This window comes from Entelurus aequoreus, linkage group LG10, assembly GCF_033978785.1.
Source record: "Entelurus aequoreus isolate RoL-2023_Sb linkage group LG10, RoL_Eaeq_v1.1, whole genome shotgun sequence".
NCBI classification, from domain to species: Eukaryota; Metazoa; Chordata; class Actinopteri; order Syngnathiformes; family Syngnathidae; genus Entelurus; species Entelurus aequoreus.
The window spans coordinates 41,124,473-41,147,641 of record NC_084740.1 but is presented as its reverse complement, the minus strand read 5'-3'; the positions used below and the strand labels follow the sequence as shown (position 1 = coordinate 41,147,641).

At 31.6% G+C, this 23,169-nt stretch overlaps 1 protein-coding gene across 1 annotated transcript in view; it reads right to left on the bottom strand.

The window, feature by feature from the left end:
• gbe1b (glucan (1,4-alpha-), branching enzyme 1b) overlaps nt 1-23,169 on the bottom strand; it is a 341,974-nt gene that overhangs the window by 256,286 nt on the left and 62,519 nt on the right. The window contains exons 5-7 of the mRNA XM_062060878.1: nt 19,785-19,790; nt 19,511-19,646; nt 14,728-14,818 (exon numbers count right to left, since the gene is read on the bottom strand). Of these exons, the coding sequence (XP_061916862.1) occupies nt 14,728-14,818; nt 19,511-19,646; nt 19,785-19,790 (233 nt within the window). The remainder of the gene's footprint in view (nt 1-14,727; nt 14,819-19,510; nt 19,647-19,784; nt 19,791-23,169) is intronic.

Sequence of the window (23,169 nt, the reverse complement as noted above, 5' to 3'; positions counted from 1 at the left end):
ATTAAAAACAATATTAAAAACAGTATTATGCTACACCAATGACTGAATAAAAACAAAGAATAAATGAATAGAAAACCAATACAGAAACAATATAAAAAATAAATATGATTAAAAACGATTTTAAAGGGTAAAACCAATTAAAACAGTAAAATAGACATCAAAATTTATTAAAAAAAACACAGAGGACAACAGAGGACAGAAGACCACACAACTCACGTAGTGTTAAAAGCCAAAGAATAAAAGTGGGTCTTAAGACGAGACTTAAAACACTCCACTGTGGAAGCAGTTTGAACATGGAGGGCAAAAAACGTTTATCAACAACACCCAGAAACGCCGTCGGCTTTGCTGGGCCTGAGCTCATCTAAAATGGACTGATACAAAGTGGAAAAGTGTTCTGTGGTCTGACGAGTCCACATTTCAAATTGTTTTTGGAAACTGTGGACGTCGTGTCCTCCGGAACAAAGAGGAAAATAACTATCTGTTATAGGCGCAAAGTGTAAAAGCCAGCATGTGTGATGGTATGGGGGTGTATTAGTGCCCAAGACATGGGTAACTTACACATCTGTGAAGGCACCATTAATGCTGAAAGGTACATACAGCTTTTGGAGCAACATATGTTGCCATCCAAGCAACGTTACCATGGACGCCCCTGCTTATTTCAGCAAGACAATGCCAAGCCACGTGTTACATCAACGTGGCTCCATAGTACTAGACTGGCCCGCCTGTAGTCCAGACCTGTCTCCCATTGAAAATGTGTGGCGCATTATGAAGCCTAAAATAGCACAAGGGAGACCCCCGGACTGTTGAACAACTTAATCTGTACATCAAGCAAGAATGGGAAAGAATTCCACCTGAGAAGCTTCAAAAATGTGTCTCCTCAGTTCCCAAACCTTTACTGAGTATTGTTAAAAGGAAAGGCCATGTAACACAGTGGTGAACATGCCCCTGTGACAACTTTTTTGCAATGTGTTGCTACCATTAAATTCTAAGTTAATTATTTTTTGCAAAAAAAAAATAAAGTTTATGAGTTTGAGCATCAAATATGTTGTCTTTGTAGAGCAGGGGTCGGCAACCTTTACCACTCAAAGAGCCATTTTGGAAAGTTTCACAAATTAAAGAAAACAATGGGAGCCACAAAACATTTTTTAAAATTTAAAATGAAAAACACCGCATACAAAGCTTAAATTGCTTTGCGCTATGTTAACCAGGGGTCTCTGACACACCCACCGGCACGCATCTTAATATGGAAATTTAATGTTAGTGCGGCCCGCGACTTTTGATTGAATGGCGCTTGATAGCGTCTTTCTTGCCTACCCTCTCAATTTTTCCGGGAGACTCCCAAATTTCAGGACGTGCTGGCACTGCTTTTAGCGCCCTCTACAGCCTGCCCAAACAGCGTACCTGCTTGGCCACATGTAGAATGCAGCTTTTGCTTGCTCACGTAAGTGACAGCAAGGCATACTTCTTCAACAGCCACACAGCTTACACTGATGGTAGCCGTACAAAAACAACTTTAACACTGTTACGTTACAAATATGTGCCACACTTTGAACCCACACCAAAAAAGAATGACAAACACATTTCTGGAGAACATCTGCACTGTAACACAACATAAACACAACACAACAAATACCCAGAATCCCATGGAGCCCTAACTCTTCCGCTCAACCGAAGCACGGAGAGGGGGGGGGGGGGGGGGGGGGGTTGACGTGTGGGGGGGTTTGGTGGTAGCGGGGGTGTATAATGTAGACCGGAAGAGTTAAGTATACTGGGAAAACCGGGGGGGTCGGCAAGTATGCAGCTGAGCCGCATCAGAGTGGTCAAAGAGCCGCATGCGGCTCCGGAGCCGCAGGTTGCCGACCCCTGTTGTAGAGCATTCAACTGAATATGGGTTGAAAAGGATTTGCAAATCATTGTATTCCGTTTATATTTACATCTAACACAATTTCCCAACTCATATGGAAACGGGGTTTGTATGTACATACAGTATGTATGTATGCACATGTGTATAATTGCGTGTATGTACATATGCATGTATGTGTGCATATATGTATGTACAGTATGTATGTACTGTATATATGCACATACTGTATGTATGTATGTATGCAGACTTGCATATCTTTGACCAAACTCCTGATTAGAGATGTCCGATAATATCGGCCTGCCGATATTATCGGCCGATATATGCGTTAAAATGTAATATCGGAAATTATCGGTATCGTTTTTTTTTATTATCGGTATCTTTTTTTTTCCTTTTTTTAAAAAATTAAATCAACATAAAAAACACAAGATACACTTACAATTAGTGCACCAACCCAAAAAACCTCCCTCATTCACACAAAAGGGTTGTTTCTTTCTGTTATTAATACTCTGCTTCCTACATTATATATCAATATATATCAATAGAGTCTGCAAGGGATACAGTCCGTAAGCACACATGATTGTGCGTGCTGCTGGTCCACTAATAATACTAACCTTTAACAGTTAATTTTACTAATTTTCATTAATTACTAGTTTCTATGTAACTGTTTTTATATTGTTTTACTTTCTTTTTTATTCAAGAAAATGTTTTTAATGTATTTATCTTATTTTACAAATTTTTTAAAAAAGTACCTTATCTTCACCATACCTGGTTGTCCAAATTAGGCATAATAATGTGTTAATTCCACGACTGCATATATCGGTTGATATCGGTATCGGTTGATATCGGTATCTGTAATTAAAGAGTTGGACAATATCGGAATATCGGATATCGGCAAAAAGCCATTATCGGACATCCCTAATTGTATTCCGTTTATATTTACATCTAACACAATTTCCCAACTCATATGGAAACGGGGTTTGTATGTACATACAGTATGTATGTATGCACATGTGTATGTACATATGTATGTATGTATGCACATATGTATGTACAGTATGTATGTACTGTATATATATGCACATACTGTATGTATGTATGCAGACTTGCATATCTTTGACCAAACTCCTGATGTTTTCCCAATAACGACGCGGTCCCTTCTCCCCCGCTATCGCCGCATCAGCTTCCTCGCCGAGCATCGCCTTCAGCACGCCAGCTCGAGCCGCTTCCCGGTATTGGAGCGTCGAGGTTTTAAATGACACTGAGCGATCAATCATGGGTGAAATGACACTATATAGCTTACACTCGGGCTGCACGCCGAAGGGAAGGCGGGCGGGGGAGGGGGTGGATCTCTGACGGAAGATAAACACTCCGACGAGTCCACCTTTATCGGACAGTCCCGCCACTCTCTGGATTAACTGGAAATGTGTTTACAGAGAGATTACCGGCGGGGTCGGAAGCGCTAACCTTCATCGGACGCCGCGAGGAAATTGCCCGCCGCGTTTTGTCTTGGCGCTCGTCACAGTCAGGCCAAGCGGCAGAACTCGAGTCGGTCGTGTGACGACGACGACGTTTGATTGGCTGATTGACGGCCAGATGGAGTTTGTTGTCTTGGAGGAATATTACTCAGTATGATTTATGATGGGGGTGTCCAAACTTTTTCCACTGGAAAACAATAAGCATGCAGGGGCCATTTTGATATTGTTCACGATTAGAGATGTGCCGATATATGCGTTAAAATGTAATATCGGAAATTATCGGTATCGTTTTTTTTTTTTTTTTTTAATTAAATTAACATAAAAAACACAAGATACACTTACAATTAGTGCACCAACCCAAAAAACCTCCCTCCCCCATTTACACTCATTCACACAAAAGGGTTGTTTCTTTCTGTTATTAATATTCTGCTTCCTACATTATATATCAATATATATCAATACAGTCTGCAAGGGATACAGTCCGTAAGCACACATGATTGTGCGTGCTGCTGGTCCACTAATAGTACTAACCTTTAACAGTTAATTTTACTAATTTTCATTCATTACTAGTTTCTATGTAACTGTTTTTATATTGTTGTACTTTATTTTTTATTCAAGAAAATGTTTTTAATTTATTTATCTTATTTTACAAATTTTTAAAAAAAAGTACCTTATCTTCACCATACCTGGTTGTCCAAATTAGGCATAATAATGTGTTAATTCCACGACTGCATATATCGGTTGATATCGGTATCGGTTGATATCGGTATCAGTAATTAAAGAGTTGGACAATATCGGAATATCGGGTATCGGCAAAAAGCCATTATCGGACATCCCTATTCACGATCATATCCAACACAATATATTGATTTTTTTTTTTACTTTTAGGGCTCCCCTCAAAAGGTCTCAGTCATAAAAAAGTAAAAATAAGTCATATACAGTATTATTACTTTATTTAACTTCAGGTATGTCACGTTTTGTTTTTGTTTTTTCTTATATTGTATGCCTTTTTTGTTAACATCCCTGTTTTTATTGGCAAAAACACAGAATATGCAACCCCCCCCCAAAAAAATGTACAGTATGTGGAATATTCAATTATTTTGTATTATATTATTAAAATATGTACAGTCTTAAGTAGGTCAATAATTCATTACATTGATTTTGATTCATTATTAAGTTTATTAAGTATATATATATATATTTTTTGGTTTGTTTTATGCCATTCTTGTCAAAGTTTTATTATGGCAAAAACTAAAAATATGTAATATTTCCCCCAAAATATATTTTAAAGTGGAATATTTGATCTACAGTAATTGGAGCATTAAAAAAGGTCAATAATGCATAAAAACATTTATTTTCATTTGTTATTTTAAGCGATGACAGAAAATTCTCAGGGACCCTAAATGGCCCCACTCCAAAAAAGTAAATCCATTACAAGTAGACAGACTGTCGTTTCCTTTAACTTGGACACATAAATGCATACTTTTAGCCATTCTAAGACAATCATTTCCAGGAGTTATCTCACCCATAACTAAGGTTTTCCAATGTTGTAAAAATGTGTAAAATAAATATTACATTTCAACATTTCTGAACGAAGATTTGCGTCAGCCTGCGACACATAGTCATTTTGATAGTAGGCTAATATAGCTAATATAGACACGTACATCATGTGTTGCCTTCGTTATAACACTTATAAAAGACTTTTAAAGTCATTTTGATAGTAGGCTAATATAGAGACTTACATCATGTGTTGCCTTCATTATAACACTTATATAAGACTTTTAAAGTCATTTTCATAGTAAGCTAATACAGTTAAGTCATTTTGATGGTAGGCTAATATAACTAATATAGACACTCACATCATGTGTTGCTTTCATTATAACACTTATATAAGACTTTTAAAGTCATTTTGATAGTAGGCTAATATAGAGACTTACATCATGTGTTGCCTTCATTATAACACTTATAAAAGACTTTTAAAGTCATTTTGATAGTAGGCTAATATAGAGACTTACATCATGTGTTGCCTTCATTATAACACTTATAAAATACTTTTAAAGTCATTTTGATAGTAGGCTAATATAGTTAATATAGACACTTACATCATGTGTTGCCTTCATTACAACACTTATAAAAGACTTTTAAAGTCATTTTGATAGTAGGCTAATATAGAGACTTACATCATGTGTTGCCTTCATTATAACACTTATAAAAGACTTTTAAAGTCATTTTGATAGTAGTCTAATATAGAGACTTACATCATGTGTTGCCTTCATTATAACACTTATAAAAGACTTTTAAAGTCATTTTGATAGTAGGCTAATATAGAGACTTACATCATGTGTTGCCTTCATTATAACACTTATAAAAGACTTTTAAAGTCATTTTGATAGTAGGCTAATATAGTTAATATAGACACTTACATCATGTGTTTCCTTCATTACAACACTTATAAAAGACTTTTAAAGTCATTTTGATAGTAGGCTAATATAGAGACTTACATCATGTGTTGCCTTCATTATAACAGTTATAAAAGACTTTTAAAGTCATTTTGATAGTAGGCTAATATAGTTAATATAGACACTTACATCATGTGTTGCCTTCATTATAACACTTATATAAGACTTTTAAAGTCATTTTGATAGTAGGCTAACATAACTAATATAGACACATCATGTGTTGCCTTCATTACAACACTTATAAAAGACTTTTAAAGTCATTTTGATAGTAGGCTAATATAGAGACTTACATCATGTGTTGCCTTCATTATAACACTTATAAAAGACTTTTAAAGTCATTTTGATAGTAGGCTAATATAGTTAAAATAGACACTTACATCATGTGTTGCCTTCATTACAACACTTATAAAAGACTTTTAAAGTCATTTTGATAGTAGGCTAATATAGTTAATATAGACACTTACATCATGTGTTGTCTTCATTACAACACTTATAAAATACTTTTAAAGTAATTTTGATAGTAGGCTAATATAGAGACTTACATCATGTGTTGCCTTCATTATAACACTTATAAAAGACTTTTAAAGTCACTTTGATAGTAGGCTAATATAGTTAATATAGACACTTACATCATGTGTTGCCTTCATTACAACACTTATAAAAGACTTTTGAAGTCATTTTGATAGTAGGCTAATATAGAGACTTACATCATGTGTTGCCTTCATTATAACACTTATAAAAGACTTTTAAAGTCATGTTGATAGTAGGCTAATATAGTTAATATAGACACTTACATCATGTGTTGCCTTCATTATAACACTTATATAAGACTTTTAAAGTCATTTTGATAGTAGGCTAATATAGAGACTTACGTCATGTGTTGCCTTCATTATAATACTTATATAAGACTTTTAAAGTCATTTTGATAGTAGGCTAATATAGACACTTACATCATGTGTTGCCTTCATTATAACACTTATAAAAGACTTTTAAAGTCATTTTGATAGTAGGCTAATATAGTTAATATAGACACTTACATCATGTGTTGCCTTCATTACAACACTTATAAAAGACTTTTAAAGTCATTTTGATAGTAGGCTAATATAGAGACTTACATCATGTGTTGCCTTCATTATAACACTTATAAAAGACTTTTAAAGTCATTTTGATAGTAGGCTAATATAGTTAATATAGACACTTACATCATGTGTTGCCTTCATTATAACACTTATATAAGACTTTTAAAGTCATTTTGATAGTAGGCTAATATAGACACATCATGTGTTGCCTTCATTATAACACTTATAAAAGACTTTTAAAGTCATTTTGATAGTAGGCTAATATAGAGACTTACATCATGTGTTGCCTTCATTATAACACTTATATAAGACTTTTAAAGTCATTTTGATAGTAGGCTAATATAGTTAATATAGACACGTACATCATGTGTTGCCTTCATTACAACACTTATAAAAGACTTTTAAAGTCATTTTGATAGTAGGCTAATATAGAGACTTACGTCATGTGTTGCCTTCATTATAATACTTATATAAGACTTTTAAAGTCATTTTGATAGTAGGCTAATATAGACACTTACATCATGTGTTTCCTTCATTATAACACTTATAAAAGACTTTTAAAGTCATTTTGATAGTAGGCTTATACAACTAATATAGACACATCATGTGTTGTCTTCATTATAACACTTATATAAGAATTTTAAAGTCATTTTGATAGTAGGCTAATATAGCTAATATAGACACTTACATCACATGTTGTCTTCATTATAATACTTATAAGACTTTTAAAGTCATTTTGATAGTAGGCTAATATAGTTAATATAGACACTTACATCATGTGTTGTCTTCATTATAACACTTATATAAGACTTTTAAAGTCATTTTGATAGTAGGCTAATATAGAGACTTACATCATGTGTTGCCTTCATTATAACACTTATAAAAGACTTTTAAAGTCATTTTGATAGTAGGCTAATATAGTTAATATAGACACTTACATCATGTGTTGCCTTCATTATAACACTTATATAAGACTTTTAAAGTCATTTTGATAGTAGGCTAATATAGACACTTACATCATGTGTTGCCTTCATTATAACACTTATAAAAGACTTTTAAAGTCATTTTGATAGTAGGCTAATATAGAGACTTACATCATGTGTTGCCTTCATTATAACACTTATAAAAGACTTTTAAAGTCATTTTGATAGTAGGCTTATATAACTAATATAGACACATCATGTGTTGTCTTCATTATAACACTTATATAAGACTTTTAAAGTCATTTTGATAGTAGGCTAATATAGCTAATATAGAAGCTTACATCACATGTTGTCTTCATTATAATACTTATAAGACTTTTAAAGTCATTTTGATAGTAGGCTAATATAGTTAATATAGACACTTACATCATGTGTTGTCTTCATTATAACACTTATATAAGACTTTTAAAGTCATTTTGATAGTAGGCTAATATAGAGACTTACATCATGTGTTGCCTTCATTATAACACTTATAAAAGACTTTTAAAGTAATTTTGATAGTAGGCTAATATAGTTAATATAGACACTTACATCATGTGTTGCCTTCATTATAACACTTATATAAGACTTTTAAAGTCATTTTGATAGTAGGCTAATATAGACACTTACATCATGTGTTGCCTTCATTATAACACTTATATAAGACTTTTAAAGTCATTTTGATAGTAGGCTAATATAACTAATATAGACACATCATGTGTTGCCTTCATTATAACACTTATAAAAGACTTTTAAAGTCATTTTGATAGTAGGCTAATATAGAGACTTACATCATGTGTTGCCTTCATTATAACACTTATAAAAGACTTTTAAAGTCATTTTGATAGTAGGCTTATATAACTAATATAGACACATCATGTGTTGTCTTCATTATAACACTTATATAAGACTTTTAAAGTCATTTTGATAGTAGGCTAATATAGCTAATATAGACACTTACATCACATGTTGTCTTCATTATAATACTTATAAGACTTTTAAAGTCATTTTGATAGTAGGCTAATATAGTTAATATAGACACTTACATCATGTGTTGTCTTCATTATAACACTTATATAAGACTTTTAAAGTCATTTTGATAGTAGGCTAATATAGAGACTTACATCATGTGTTGCCTTCATTATAACACTTATATAAGACTTTTAAAGTCATTTTGATAGTAGGCTAATATAGACACTTACATCATGTGTTGCCTTCATTATAACACTTATATAAGACTTTTAAAGTCATTTTGATAGTAGGCTAATATAACTAATAGACACATCATGTGTTGCCTTCATTACAACACTTATAAAAGACTTTTAAAGTCATTTTGATAGTAGGCTAATATAGAGACTTACATCATGTGTTGCCTTCATTATAACACTTATATAAGACTTTTAAAGTCATTTTGATAGTAGGCTAATATAGTTAATATAGACACTTACATCATGTGTTGCCTTCATTACAACACTTATAAAAGACTTTTAAAGTCATTTTGATAGTAGGCTAATATAGAGACTTACATCATGTGTTGTCTTCATTACAACACTTATAAAAGACTTTTAAAGTCATTTTGATAGTAGGCTAATATAGAGACTTACATCATGTGTTGCCTTCATTATAACACTTATAAAAGACTTTTAAAGTCATTTTGATAGTAGGCTAATATAGAGACTTACATCATGTGTTGCCTTCATTATAACACTTATATAAGACTTTTAAAGTCATTTTGATAGTAGGCTAATATAGGTAATATAGACACTTACATCATGTGTTGCCTTCATTATAACACTTATATAAGACTTTTAAAGTCATTTTGATAGTAGGCTAATATAGACATATCATGTGTTGCCTTCATTATAACACTTATATAAGACTTTTAAAGTCATTTTGATAGTAGGCTAATATAACTAATATAGACACATCATGTGTTGCCTTCATTACAACACTTATAAAAGACTTTTAAAGTCATTTTGATAGTAGGCTAATATAGAGACTTACGTCATGTGTTGCCTTCATTATAACACTTATAAAAGACTTTTAAAGTCATTTTGATAGTAGGCTAATATAGTTAATATATAGACACTTACATCATGTGTTGCCTTCATTACAACACTTATAAAAGACTTTTAAAGTCATTTTGATAGTAGGCTAATATAGTTAATATAGACACTTACAACATGTGTTGCCTTCATTATAACACTTATAAAAGACTTTTAAAGTCATTTTGATAGTAGGCTAATATAGTTAATATAGACACTTACATCATGTGTTGCCTTCATTACAACACTTATAAAAGTATTTTAAAGTCATTTTGATAGTAGGCTAATATAGACACTTACATGATGTGTTGCCTTCATTATAACACTTATAAAAGACTTTTAAAGTCATTTTGATAGTAGGCTAATATAGTTAATATAGACACTTACATCATGTGTTGCCTTCATTATAACACTTATATAAGACTTTTAAAGTCATTTTGATAGTAGGCTAATATAGACATATCATGTGTTGCCTTCATTATAACACTTATATAAGACTTTTAAAGTCATTTTGATAGTAGGCTAATATAACTAATATAGACACATCATGTGTTGCCTTCATTACAACACTTATAAAAGACTTTTAAAGTCATTTTGATAGTAGGCTAATATAGAGACTTACATCATGTGTTGCCTTCATTATAACACGTATATAAGACTTTTAAAGTCATTTTGATAGTAGGCTAATATAGTTAATATAGACACTTACATCATGTGTTGCCTTCATTACAACACTTATAAAAGACTTTTAAAGTCATTTTGATAGTTGGCTAATATAGAGACTTACGTCATGTGTTGCCTTCATTATAACACTTATAAAAGACTTTTAAAGTCATTTTGATAGTAGGCTAATATAGTTAATATAGACACTTACATCATGTGTTGCCTTCATTATAACACTTATATAAGACTTTTAAAGTCATTTTGATAGTAGGCTAATATAGACACTTACATCATGTGTTGCCTTCATTATAACACTTATATAAGACTTTTAAAGTCATTTTGATAGTAGGCTAATATAACTAATATAGACACATCATGTGTTGCCTTCATTATAACACTTATAAAAGACTTTTAAAGTCATTTTGATAGTAGGCTAATATAGAGACTTACATCATGTGTTGCCTTCATTATAACACTTATAAAAGACTTTTAAAGTCATTTTGATAGTAGGCTTATATAACTAATATAGACACATCATGTGTTGTCTTCATTATAACACTTATATAAGACTTTTAAAGTCATTTTGATAGTAGGCTAATATAGCTAATATAGACACTTACATCACATGTTGTCTTCATTATAATACTTATAAGACTTTTAAAGTCATTTTGATAGTAGGCTAATATAGTTAATATAGACACTTACATCATGTGTTGTCTTCATTATAACACTTATATAAGACTTTTAAAGTCATTTTGATAGTAGGCTAATATAGAGACTTACATCATGTGTTGCCTTCATTATAACACTTATATAAGACTTTTAAAGTCATTTTGATAGTAGGCTAATATAGACACTTACATCATGTGTTGCCTTCATTATAACACTTATATAAGACTTTTAAAGTCATTTTGATAGTAGGCTAATATAACTAATAGACACATCATGTGTTGCCTTCATTACAACACTTATAAAAGACTTTTAAAGTCATTTTGATAGTAGGCTAATATAGAGACTTACATCATGTGTTGCCTTCATTATAACACTTATATAAGACTTTTAAAGTCATTTTGATAGTAGGCTAATATAGTTAATATAGACACTTACATCATGTGTTGCCTTCATTACAACACTTATAAAAGACTTTTAAAGTCATTTTGATAGTAGGCTAATATAGAGACTTACATCATGTGTTGTCTTCATTACAACACTTATAAAAGACTTTTAAAGTCATTTTGATAGTAGGCTAATATAGAGACTTACATCATGTGTTGCCTTCATTATAACACTTATAAAAGACTTTTAAAGTCATTTTGATAGTAGGCTAATATAGAGACTTACATCATGTGTTGCCTTCATTATAACACTTATATAAGACTTTTAAAGTCATTTTGATAGTAGGCTAATATAGGTAATATAGACACTTACATCATGTGTTGCCTTCATTATAACACTTATATAAGACTTTTAAAGTCATTTTGATAGTAGGCTAATATAGACATATCATGTGTTGCCTTCATTATAACACTTATATAAGACTTTTAAAGTCATTTTGATAGTAGGCTAATATAACTAATATAGACACATCATGTGTTGCCTTCATTACAACACTTATAAAAGACTTTTAAAGTCATTTTGATAGTAGGCTAATATAGAGACTTACGTCATGTGTTGCCTTCATTATAACACTTATAAAAGACTTTTAAAGTCATTTTGATAGTAGGCTAATATAGTTAATATATAGACACTTACATCATGTGTTGCCTTCATTACAACACTTATAAAAGACTTTTAAAGTCATTTTGATAGTAGGCTAATATAGTTAATATAGACACTTACAACATGTGTTGCCTTCATTATAACACTTATAAAAGACTTTTAAAGTCATTTTGATAGTAGGCTAATATAGTTAATATAGACACTTACATCATGTGTTGCCTTCATTACAACACTTATAAAAGTATTTTAAAGTCATTTTGATAGTAGGCTAATATAGACACTTACATGATGTGTTGCCTTCATTATAACACTTATAAAAGACTTTTAAAGTCATTTTGATAGTAGGCTAATATAGTTAATATAGACACTTACATCATGTGTTGCCTTCATTATAACACTTATATAAGACTTTTAAAGTCATTTTGATAGTAGGCTAATATAGACATATCATGTGTTGCCTTCATTATAACACTTATATAAGACTTTTAAAGTCATTTTGATAGTAGGCTAATATAACTAATATAGACACATCATGTGTTGCCTTCATTACAACACTTATAAAAGACTTTTAAAGTCATTTTGATAGTAGGCTAATATAGAGACTTACATCATGTGTTGCCTTCATTATAACACTTATATAAGACTTTTAAAGTCATTTTGATAGTAGGCTAATATAGTTAATATAGACACTTACATCATGTGTTGCCTTCATTACAACACTTATAAAAGACTTTTAAAGTCATTTTGATAGTTGGCTAATATAGAGACTTACGTCATGTGTTGCCTTCATTATAACACTTATAAAAGACTTTTAAAGTCATTTTGATAGTAGGCTAATATAACTAATATAGACACATCATGTGTTGTCTTCATTATAACACTTATATAAGACTTTTAAAGTCATTTTGATAGTAGGCTAATATAGACACTTACATCATGTGTTGCCTTCATTACAACACTTATAAAAGACTTTTAAAGTCATTTTGATAGTAGGCTAATATAGAGACTTACATCATGTGTTGCCTTCATTATAACACTTATAAAAGACTTTTAAAGTCATTTTGATAGTAGGCTAATATAACTAATATAGACACATCATGTGTTGTCTTCATTATAACACTTATATAAGACTTTTAAAGTCATTTTGATAGTAGGCTAATATAGACACTTACATCATGTGTTGTCTTCATTATAACATTTATATAAGACTTTTAAAGTAATTTTGATAGTAGGCTAATATAGCTAATATAGACACTTACATCACATGTCTTCATTATAATACTTATAAGACTTTTAAAGTCATTTTGATAGTAGGCTAATATAGTTAATATAGACACTTACATCATGTGTTGTCTTCATTATAACACTTATATAAGACATTTAAAGTCATTTTGATAGTAGGCTAATATAGACACTTACATCACGTGTTGCCTTCATTATAACACTTATATAAGACTTTTAAAGTCATTTTGATAGTAGGCCAATATAGCTAATATAGACACTTACATCATGTGTTGCCTTCATTATAACACTTATATAAGACTTTTAAAGTCATTTTGATAGTAGGCCAATATAGCTAATATAGAGACTTACATCATGTGTTGCCTTCATTATAACACTTATATAAGACTTTTAAAGTCATTTTGATAGTAGGCTAATACAGCTAATATAGACACTTACATCACATGTTGTCTTCATTATAACACTTATAAGACTTTTAAAGTCATTTTGATAGTAGGCTAATATAGTTAATATAGACACTTACATCATGTGTTGTCTTCATTATAACACTTATATAAGACTTTTAAAGTCATTTTGATAGTAGGCCAATATAGCTAATATAGACACTTACATCAAGTGTTGCCTTCATTATAACACTTATATAAGGCGTTCATTTTTTGGGGGGGTATTTTTGGTACAATATGGCTCTTTCAACATTTTGGGTTGCTGACCCCTGGATTAGATAAATTGTCATTTTGGTTATGGTTTCCAAATTAAGTGGACAATTTGCTGGAAATCGGAGGACTGGGCATCTCTATCCTCCTTCAAAACCGCACTAAAAGAACACCTGCAGGCAACTTCAACCCTAAACTAACACCCTCCCCCTTCCACATCCACATGTAAATAATCAGTTGTTCTTATACTTTGTGATCTCTCTCTTTGTCCACTACTTGCTGTACATATCCTACCAAGTCAGACCTACACTGTTTCAATGTCCATTTCTCTGATGATGCAATTGTTGATGACTGAAGTGTTGATATCAACCAAACCTAACCCCCCCCCCCTCCACATCCCACACCCCGGATTGACCATTTAGTACGGAATATGTACTGTACTGTGCAATCTACTAATAAAAGTTTCAATCAATCAATCAAAAAAGACTTTGGGTGCAAAAACCAAAGGATGTAGAAAGAGTTTTGACTTGTATGTAGTTATTGTGCACCAACTTTTAAAGGCGTACCTGGAAGCGGCAAAGAAGCTGGTGACCTGGTAGCCAAAGCTGGCGTAGTAGGCGTGCTCCATGACGGCCATCATCTGAATACAGTTGTAACCTGCACACATTAGAAATGCTTTTTGTAACTCTCCAGAACAAATACAGAATGTTTCTTGTCTGGCCGTCTGGGGATTGTGTTTGACCCGGGCCGCCTTCACCCGTCTTTTACACGCGCGTGCTAAAGACGAGCCGTGTCTGCTGCGAGATATCAGCTATTGGTGTCAGCGGGTCACGTCCACCTACACCTATACCGCTGAGGCAGCAGGTGACTTGGAGACGTCCACCCATGTATAAGAATATGTCTAAATAATATAATACAGAGGCTCACATGGGACAAAATAATCTTTAAATGTGTCAATTAATTATAATTGGAATTAAATACATATTTGTTAAACATGCCATTAATTTATTTAATGTAAAATTTTACATTTATACAATCCTTTAATTATTTCAACATTTAATTAGTCATTTAATTAATTATTGATTGCATTGCCACCCATTTCTCCTGAGGAATACACTGGCTCAAATGGGACAAGATGTTATAAATTAATCTTTAAATGTGTCAATTAATTATCATTGGAATTAAATACCTATTTGTTAAACATGCCATTAATTTATTTAATGTAAAATTTTACATTTATTAAATCCTTTAATTATTTCAATATTTAATTAGTCATTTAATTAATTATTGATTGCATTGCCACCCATTTCTCCTGAGGAATACACTGGCTCAAATGGGACAAAGTTGTATTAATTAATCTTCAAAATGTGTCAATTAATTATAATTGGAATTAAATACCTATTTGTTAAACATGCCATTAATTTATTTAATGTAAAATTTTACATTTATTCAGTCCTTTAATTATTTCAATATTTAATTAGTCATTTAATTAATTATTGATTGCATTGCCACCCATTTCTCCTGAGGAATACACTGGCTCAAATGGGACAAAGTTGTATTAATTAATCTTCAAAATGTGTCAATTAATTATAATTGGAATTAAATACCTATTTGTTAAACATGCCATTATTTATTTAATGTAAAATTTTACATTTATTCAGTCCTTTAATTATTTCAATATCTAATTAGTCTTTTAATTAATTATTGATTGCATTGCCACCCATTTCTCCTGAGGAATACACTGGCTCAAATGGGACAAAGTTGTATTAATTCATCTTTAAATGTGTCAATTAATTATAATTGGAATTAAATAATTTTGTCAAACATGTGATTAATTTATTTAATGTAGATTTTTGAATTTATTCCATCATTTAATTATTTAAATAAAAATGTAATTAATTATTGATTGCATTGCCACCCATTTCTCCTGAGGAATACACTGGCTCAAATGGGACAAGATGTTATAAATTAATCTTTAAATGTGTCAATTAATTATAATTAGAATTAAATACCTATTTGTTAAACATGCCATTAATTTATTTAATGTAAAATTTTACATTTAGTCCATCCTTTAATTATTTCAATATATAATTAGCCATTTAATTAATTATTGATTGTATTGCCACCCATTTCTCCTGAGGAATACACTGGCTCAAATGGGACAAAGTTGTATTAATTAATATTAAAAATGTGTCAATTAATTATAATTGGAATGAAATAATTTTGTCAAACATGTGATTAATTAATGTAATGTAGATTTTTGAATTTATTCCATCATTTGATTATTTAAATAAACATTTAATTAATTATTGATTGCATTGTCACCCATTTCTCCTGAGGAATACACAGGCTCAAATGGGACAAGATGTTATAAATTAATCTTTAAATGTGTCAATTAATTTTAATTGGAATTAAATACCTATTTGTTAAACATGCCATTAATTTATTTAATGTAATATTTTACATTTATTCAATCCTTTAATAATTTCAATATTTAATTAGTCATTAAATCAATTATTGATTGTATTGCCACCCATTTCTCCTGAGGAATACACTGGCTTAAATGGGACAAAGTTGTATTAATTAATATTCAAAATGTGTCAATTAATTATAATTGGAATGAAATAATTTTGTCAAACTTGTGATTAATTAATGTAATGTAGATTTTTGAATTTATTCCATCATTTAATTATTTAAATAAACATTTAATTAATTATTGATTGCATTGTCACCCATTTCTCCTGAGGAATACACAGGCTCAAATGGGACAAAATGTTATAAATTAATCTTTAAATGTGTCAATTAATTATAATTGGAATTAAATAATTTTGTTAAATGTGTCATTAATTTATTTAATGTAAAATTTTACATTTATTCAATCATTTAATTAATAATATAATTAATTATTGATTGCATTGCCACCCATTTCTCCTGAGGAATACACTGGCTCAAATGGGACAAAGTTGTATTAATTCATCTTTTAATGTGTCAATTAATTATAATTGGAATTCAATATTTTTGTCAAACATGTAATTAATTTATTTAATGTAGATTTTTGAATTTATTCCATCATTTAATTATTTAAATAAAAATGTAATTAATTATTGATTGCAATGCCACCCATTTCTCCTGAGGAATACACAGGCTCAAATGGGACAAAAAGTTAGCAATTGATCTTTAAATGTGTCAATTAATTATAATTACGAGTAAATACGTATTTGTTAAATGTGTCATTAATTTATTTATGGTAAAATTGTACATTTATTCAATCATTTAATTAATAATGTAATTAATTATTGATTGCATTGCCAACCATCTCTCCTGAGGAATATAGAGGCTCAAAATGGGACAAAATGTTATTAATTAATATTCAAATGTTAATTAATTAAAATTGGAATTAAATACTTATTTGTCAAACATTTCATTAATTTATTCAATGTAAAATTTTACATTTATTCAATCATTTAATTGTTTCAATATTTAATTAGTTTATTTCATTAATTATTGATTGCATTGCCACCCATCTCTCCTGAGGAATACACATGGGACAAAATTTAATTAAACTTTAAATGTGTCATTTAATTATAATTGGAAGAAAATGGATGGATGGATGGAATTAAATATGTATTTGTCAAACGTGTTATTAATTAATTTATTGTAGTTTGTTACATTTAGTTTTTAATCATTTAATTATTTTATTTAATTAATTATTGATTGCATTGCCACCCATCTCTCCTGAGGACTACGGAGGCTCAAATGGTACAGAATAAATGTAATTACTTTTTAAATGTGTCAATTAATTAAAACGGGAATACTTTACATTTTAATTTTGCGCTTAAACTTCTTCATGATTTGAGCTGCAGACTTCTTCTGTTTGTTTGAGATTGTCATTACTGCCACTAGTGGTGGGAAAGTGTACAAGTGGAACCAATACGGACAACGGCTGTGAATTGTTTTTAGTTTTTTGGGCAGCCCAACATGGTTAGGAAAAGTCATTCTAAGGGGACCGTGTGAGAGAAGGTTCACCTTGAATTTAACACAAATGTGTAGGCTTTGGCTAAAGGGGGATTAAATGGCGCTTTTTTTTTATGTTGGCTTCCAGTCGCATCCGATTGGCTGGTCGATTGTTTGACAGCCGCCTGACGGGCACGAGCTTGGGGAAAAGCATTTATCAGATGGCTCCTGGTCATATCTGTGCACTGGAATAATAATAATAATTATATTATTATTATTACAATAAATAATGATAATATTATCATTATGATTATTATAAATAATAGTATTAATAAAAATAATATTATACATAACAATAATGACACTATTATTATGAATACTATTATTTATAAGAATATTATTATTTAATAATAATACGATTATTTATAATACATTATAGTAAATAACAATAATATTATTTCTTAATAATATCAATATTATAAATAAAAATAATATTCATATTATTATCACTAATAATATTAATAAAGATAATATTATTATTATTTATAATATTATTACTTATGATAATATTATTATTGTTATTTATTGTATGTTATTTGTTTATTAATGTTGTTTATTAATATTATTTATAATATTACTATTATGTATAATAATAATAGAGAGAAGAGAGAATTATATTTATATAGCGCTTTTTCTCTAGTGACTCAATGCGCTTTACATAGTGAAACCCAATATCTAAGTTACATTTAAACCAGTGTGGGTGGCACTGGGAGCAGGGGGGTAAAGTGTCTTGCCCAAGGACACAGCGGCAGTGACTAGGATGGCGGATGCGGGGATCGAACCTAGAACCCTCAAGTTGCTGGCAAGGCCGCTCTACCAACAGAGCTATACCGCCCGATATGAAACTATTATTTATAATTATAAAAATATTATTATTATTATTATTATTATTATTATTATTATTATTATTATTAATAATAATAATAATAATTTGTCTGCAGTGGGCAGCAGAAGAAAACCCGGTCTGTTATAATTTTGTAAAGAATGTTCAAACTGCTCCATAAAGACAAAATTGCATGAAAGCTAAAAAATAAAAAAATAAAACAATCCTGCTTATCATCTAGCCAAACAAAACACTTTCTTTCGTGCTTTCATTCAATCTGCCAGCGACATTATGGACACCTTCCAGACGGCAATGAGGGGGAAACGTTGATGAATGACTTTTCAGTTCAGACGTGACTGTGGAAAACTTTTTCACCAGCAGCGAGACATGAATAGAAAATGGTGAGCTTGTACGACAAAAAGTCCTCCTGTGGGTTGGGTCTACGTGGAGCCAGACTTTTACTAAAGCCCACGGAGACAAAGAGTAGCAAAGTAGCCATGGAAGTGCCTTACCCAGGTCTTTGATACGGGGCAGCATGTTGTCGCGGAAGTTGCTGTACGAGGCGATCTTGCCCTCGGGAGACGCGATGCCCACGTGCGCCTCGTAGATCCTCAGCTGTGTGGGTTTCATGGGACGCGGGTGGATTTGCTGGAGACGGGAGCAGAAGTGGGCAAAAAGAAAAAAAAAACATCCTTGTTTGACAAGAACACAACAATGCACCTAGCAGGATTTGGACAAGAGATCCACATATGTTTTTTTATGATACCAATTACCGCAAATTCTGACTATAAACTCATTTCCTACGCTTTGAACCATGTGGCTTGTAAAACAGAGCGACTAATTTTTTTATTTTTTTTTCCCTGAAGTCCAAAATGTCATTAAAAACACGAAAAAACACTGAAATGGAGTGTTATTGTTTGTGCTATGGCGCCATCTTTTGGACGAGTTCATTTACTGCAGGTGCAGCTGGGTGAATGCCTGTTTTAAAGCTTTGAACCGGAAGTACAAGTGCCGTTCTGTCTTGGAGCCATCCGTAGCGTTACTACTCGTATTGGATTCTTCATTCATCACTCCAAGCAACGTTTGTAAGTTTTACAATATAACTGAAACAAATATTTGTTAGGATTTTTTTTTTAACATTCACACCTTGCAGTGATCAACATACAAAAGAAACAAATATAAAATGAGATGCCAAGGTTTAGATGCTAGGTTTTTTTTCAGGGCCGATACAGATTACCGTAAATTCCCCAATTATAAGCCGCTACTTTTTTCCTATGCTTTGAACCATGTGGCTTATAAAACGGTGCGGCTAGTTTATGGATTTTTTCCCCCCAGACGGCCATAATGCAAAAAGTTCTTATTAAAAACACGCAAAGACACTCAAAAAGTGTTATTGTTTGTGCTAAGTTCATTTACTGCCCGTTTAAAGCTTTGAACCGGAAATACAGGTGCCGTTCTGTTTTCTAGCAGTCTATAGCATGTCTACTCGTATGGATTCTTCACTCATCACTCTAAGCAACGTTTGTAAGTTTTACAATATAACTAAAACAATTCTTACGTACTAGACCGTCCCATGTGTGATGTCTGTAGGAGTGTTTTCATGTATATTTGTAGTTGCAGTGTTCATTTTGCTGACTAGAATTGTTCGTCTTAGTTATCATCAACAGTGTTAATTTTGACAGCAGTTTTTTAATTTAGCTTCAATCATAGTCTTTTAGTTTTAGTCTTCTAAATTGATTTAGTTTTGGTCGACTAAAATTACAGTAAATTTTGTCTACTAAAATCTTAAGTATAAAGGATAACACATACTTCAAATAGTTTTGAAACCACTTTTATTAAGGTTACTGCAGAGCACATCAAAGACCAAATCCACAACAAGACCCGTTTAAGTCAGAGAAAAATAGGTCGTCGACGATAACTCCAACATTTTTCGTCAACAAAATTAACACTGATTTGTACACGCTATCGTACGCTATGTAATGACGCTAGTGTCGTTACCATTAGCTAATATGCTAACTCGTTTACAAGTGTCTGATAGTATCAGGCATGTGATTTGACCACAATGAAAAAGACTGAAAACATTTCCGGGGGTCTGGGGGACGAAGGCCAGGTCCAGGTGGTGGTGGGGGGACAAGGGGGGCAACGCCCCCCAAAGCTCCTGGTTTTTCACCAATTTAACATGCTAAAATTAACAAAGACAGCACCATTTGAAGAAAATATTTTAGTGTTTAAAGAAATGAAAACATCATTAATAGAACATACATAACCCAATTATAATAATGAATCACTGTATATGGTTCAGTCCCAACAGTATTTAGTCACTAATATTTACATCTTGTGTTCATTTCACATCCACATTGATCAGTGATATTATCTACAGTTTATTTACAGTATTACCACATTACTTCAGTTCACTTCACACATTAGCTTTCTCTGAGAGCCCTAACATGAGCCTTCCTTGCAAATTTCTGAGCAGCCTGCATTTCCCTTTTGGCCTCTGCTTTTGTAGCTTCTTTTTTGGATTTTTGGATAAATATAACAAAATACCAAATGTAAACACTTCATTCTTTTCGCCAAAATAGGATATACATTTATGAAAATAATTAAACATGTTTAGTATTGTTTACTCATATTTGAAAATAGGAAATAATAATAATGTGAGGACACTGACATATTGCATGAAACAAGTGTGAAAATATTTACCTTCAAGATTGTTACACCACTGACAATAGTTTCAACAGACTACATAAGAACTTAATATTACAAAATAGTATTATATGCAAATTTATTTCAAATAAATTGTTAACTGGAATTAATAATGCGACTCTTTGAATTTCTGTAATTTCATAATATATTTTCACGTGGCTTTTTATTTTTAGAAAAACCCATTTATATTTCGCAAAGCAATAATTGGTTAATATTTAAAACAAACATACGTATTTCGCGAGCAAATATTTTTTAGCTTACCTCATTATTAACAACCCTGTCTGCAACTGAAGTGGGTTGTGGGTGGATCTTTCCTCTCGATGTCACTTTCGGTTGACATCCAAAAGTACCAGCTAGTGAAAAGTTGGTTTTCCTTGCTTCAAGTTGTTTCATATGTTTTTGGCGTTTCGCATGTACTTCCAAAGCCTTGAAACCTCGTGATCCATAGTTAATATTATCATGACAACACGTGCACAAAACCTTTCCGGGACGATCGATTTGCCGAATAAAATCACCGAACAAAGTCGTAACTTCCTTCTTCCCAACAGTATCAGTGATTTCCCTTTCCATCCAGTCCCATCGAAACTTATTTTTGACATGTTTATCAATTTCTTTTACTCGTAAAGCGTCCTTTCTCTCGAGAACCGACATCGTTTACATATGGAAAATGGCGCTAATAACCATTATGAATGATGACGTTATTAACGTCATCATTCATAACAGATGTCCTGATTGGTCACAAGGAACATATCGACCAATCAACTACGGCGTAATATAAACTACGTCTCGAATCTTGATTTAGGGTCGGAAAAAAAAACAGAAAAACGGGAGATCTTTTTTTTTCCCCCCGAGATTAAAAAAGACGGAATTCCGACTTTAGACGGAAAAATCACATGCCTGTAGAATTATCAACTTACAATGGCATTCTTTTTGTATTGTTTCAGTTTCACAAATTCCTCAATAAAGTCACCAAAACGTCACCGTGGAGTTATTGAGTCTGTTTAGCTCAGGCCTGGGCAATTATTTGACTCGGGGGGCCAGATTTAGATAAAAAAGTGTGTCTGGGGGCCGGTATATCTATTTTTAGGAACACTAATACAAAACCTCACAATAATGATTGAAAGCTAAAAACGTTATGACAGACCGCCTTAAAAAACGGAATGGAATTTGACATTTTTTTACTGAATGAGACACCCAGAATGTACATGAAAATAAAGAATGTGGGATTTAAAATATTAACTAAGAATGATAAAACACTGAATATTGACAACATATTTTACAATCAACCGAAACGCAACCAAAATGCAACAAACATAGTGAAAAAACCCCCACCTACAATTTGAGATATCTCATAGTAAGTAATTAGATGACCATAGTAACTAATTAGATGACCATAGTAACTAGTATATGATGCAGATTCCAAGCATTGAAAGACTTAGTATAGTTGAAGACTTCCGGTCGTTAG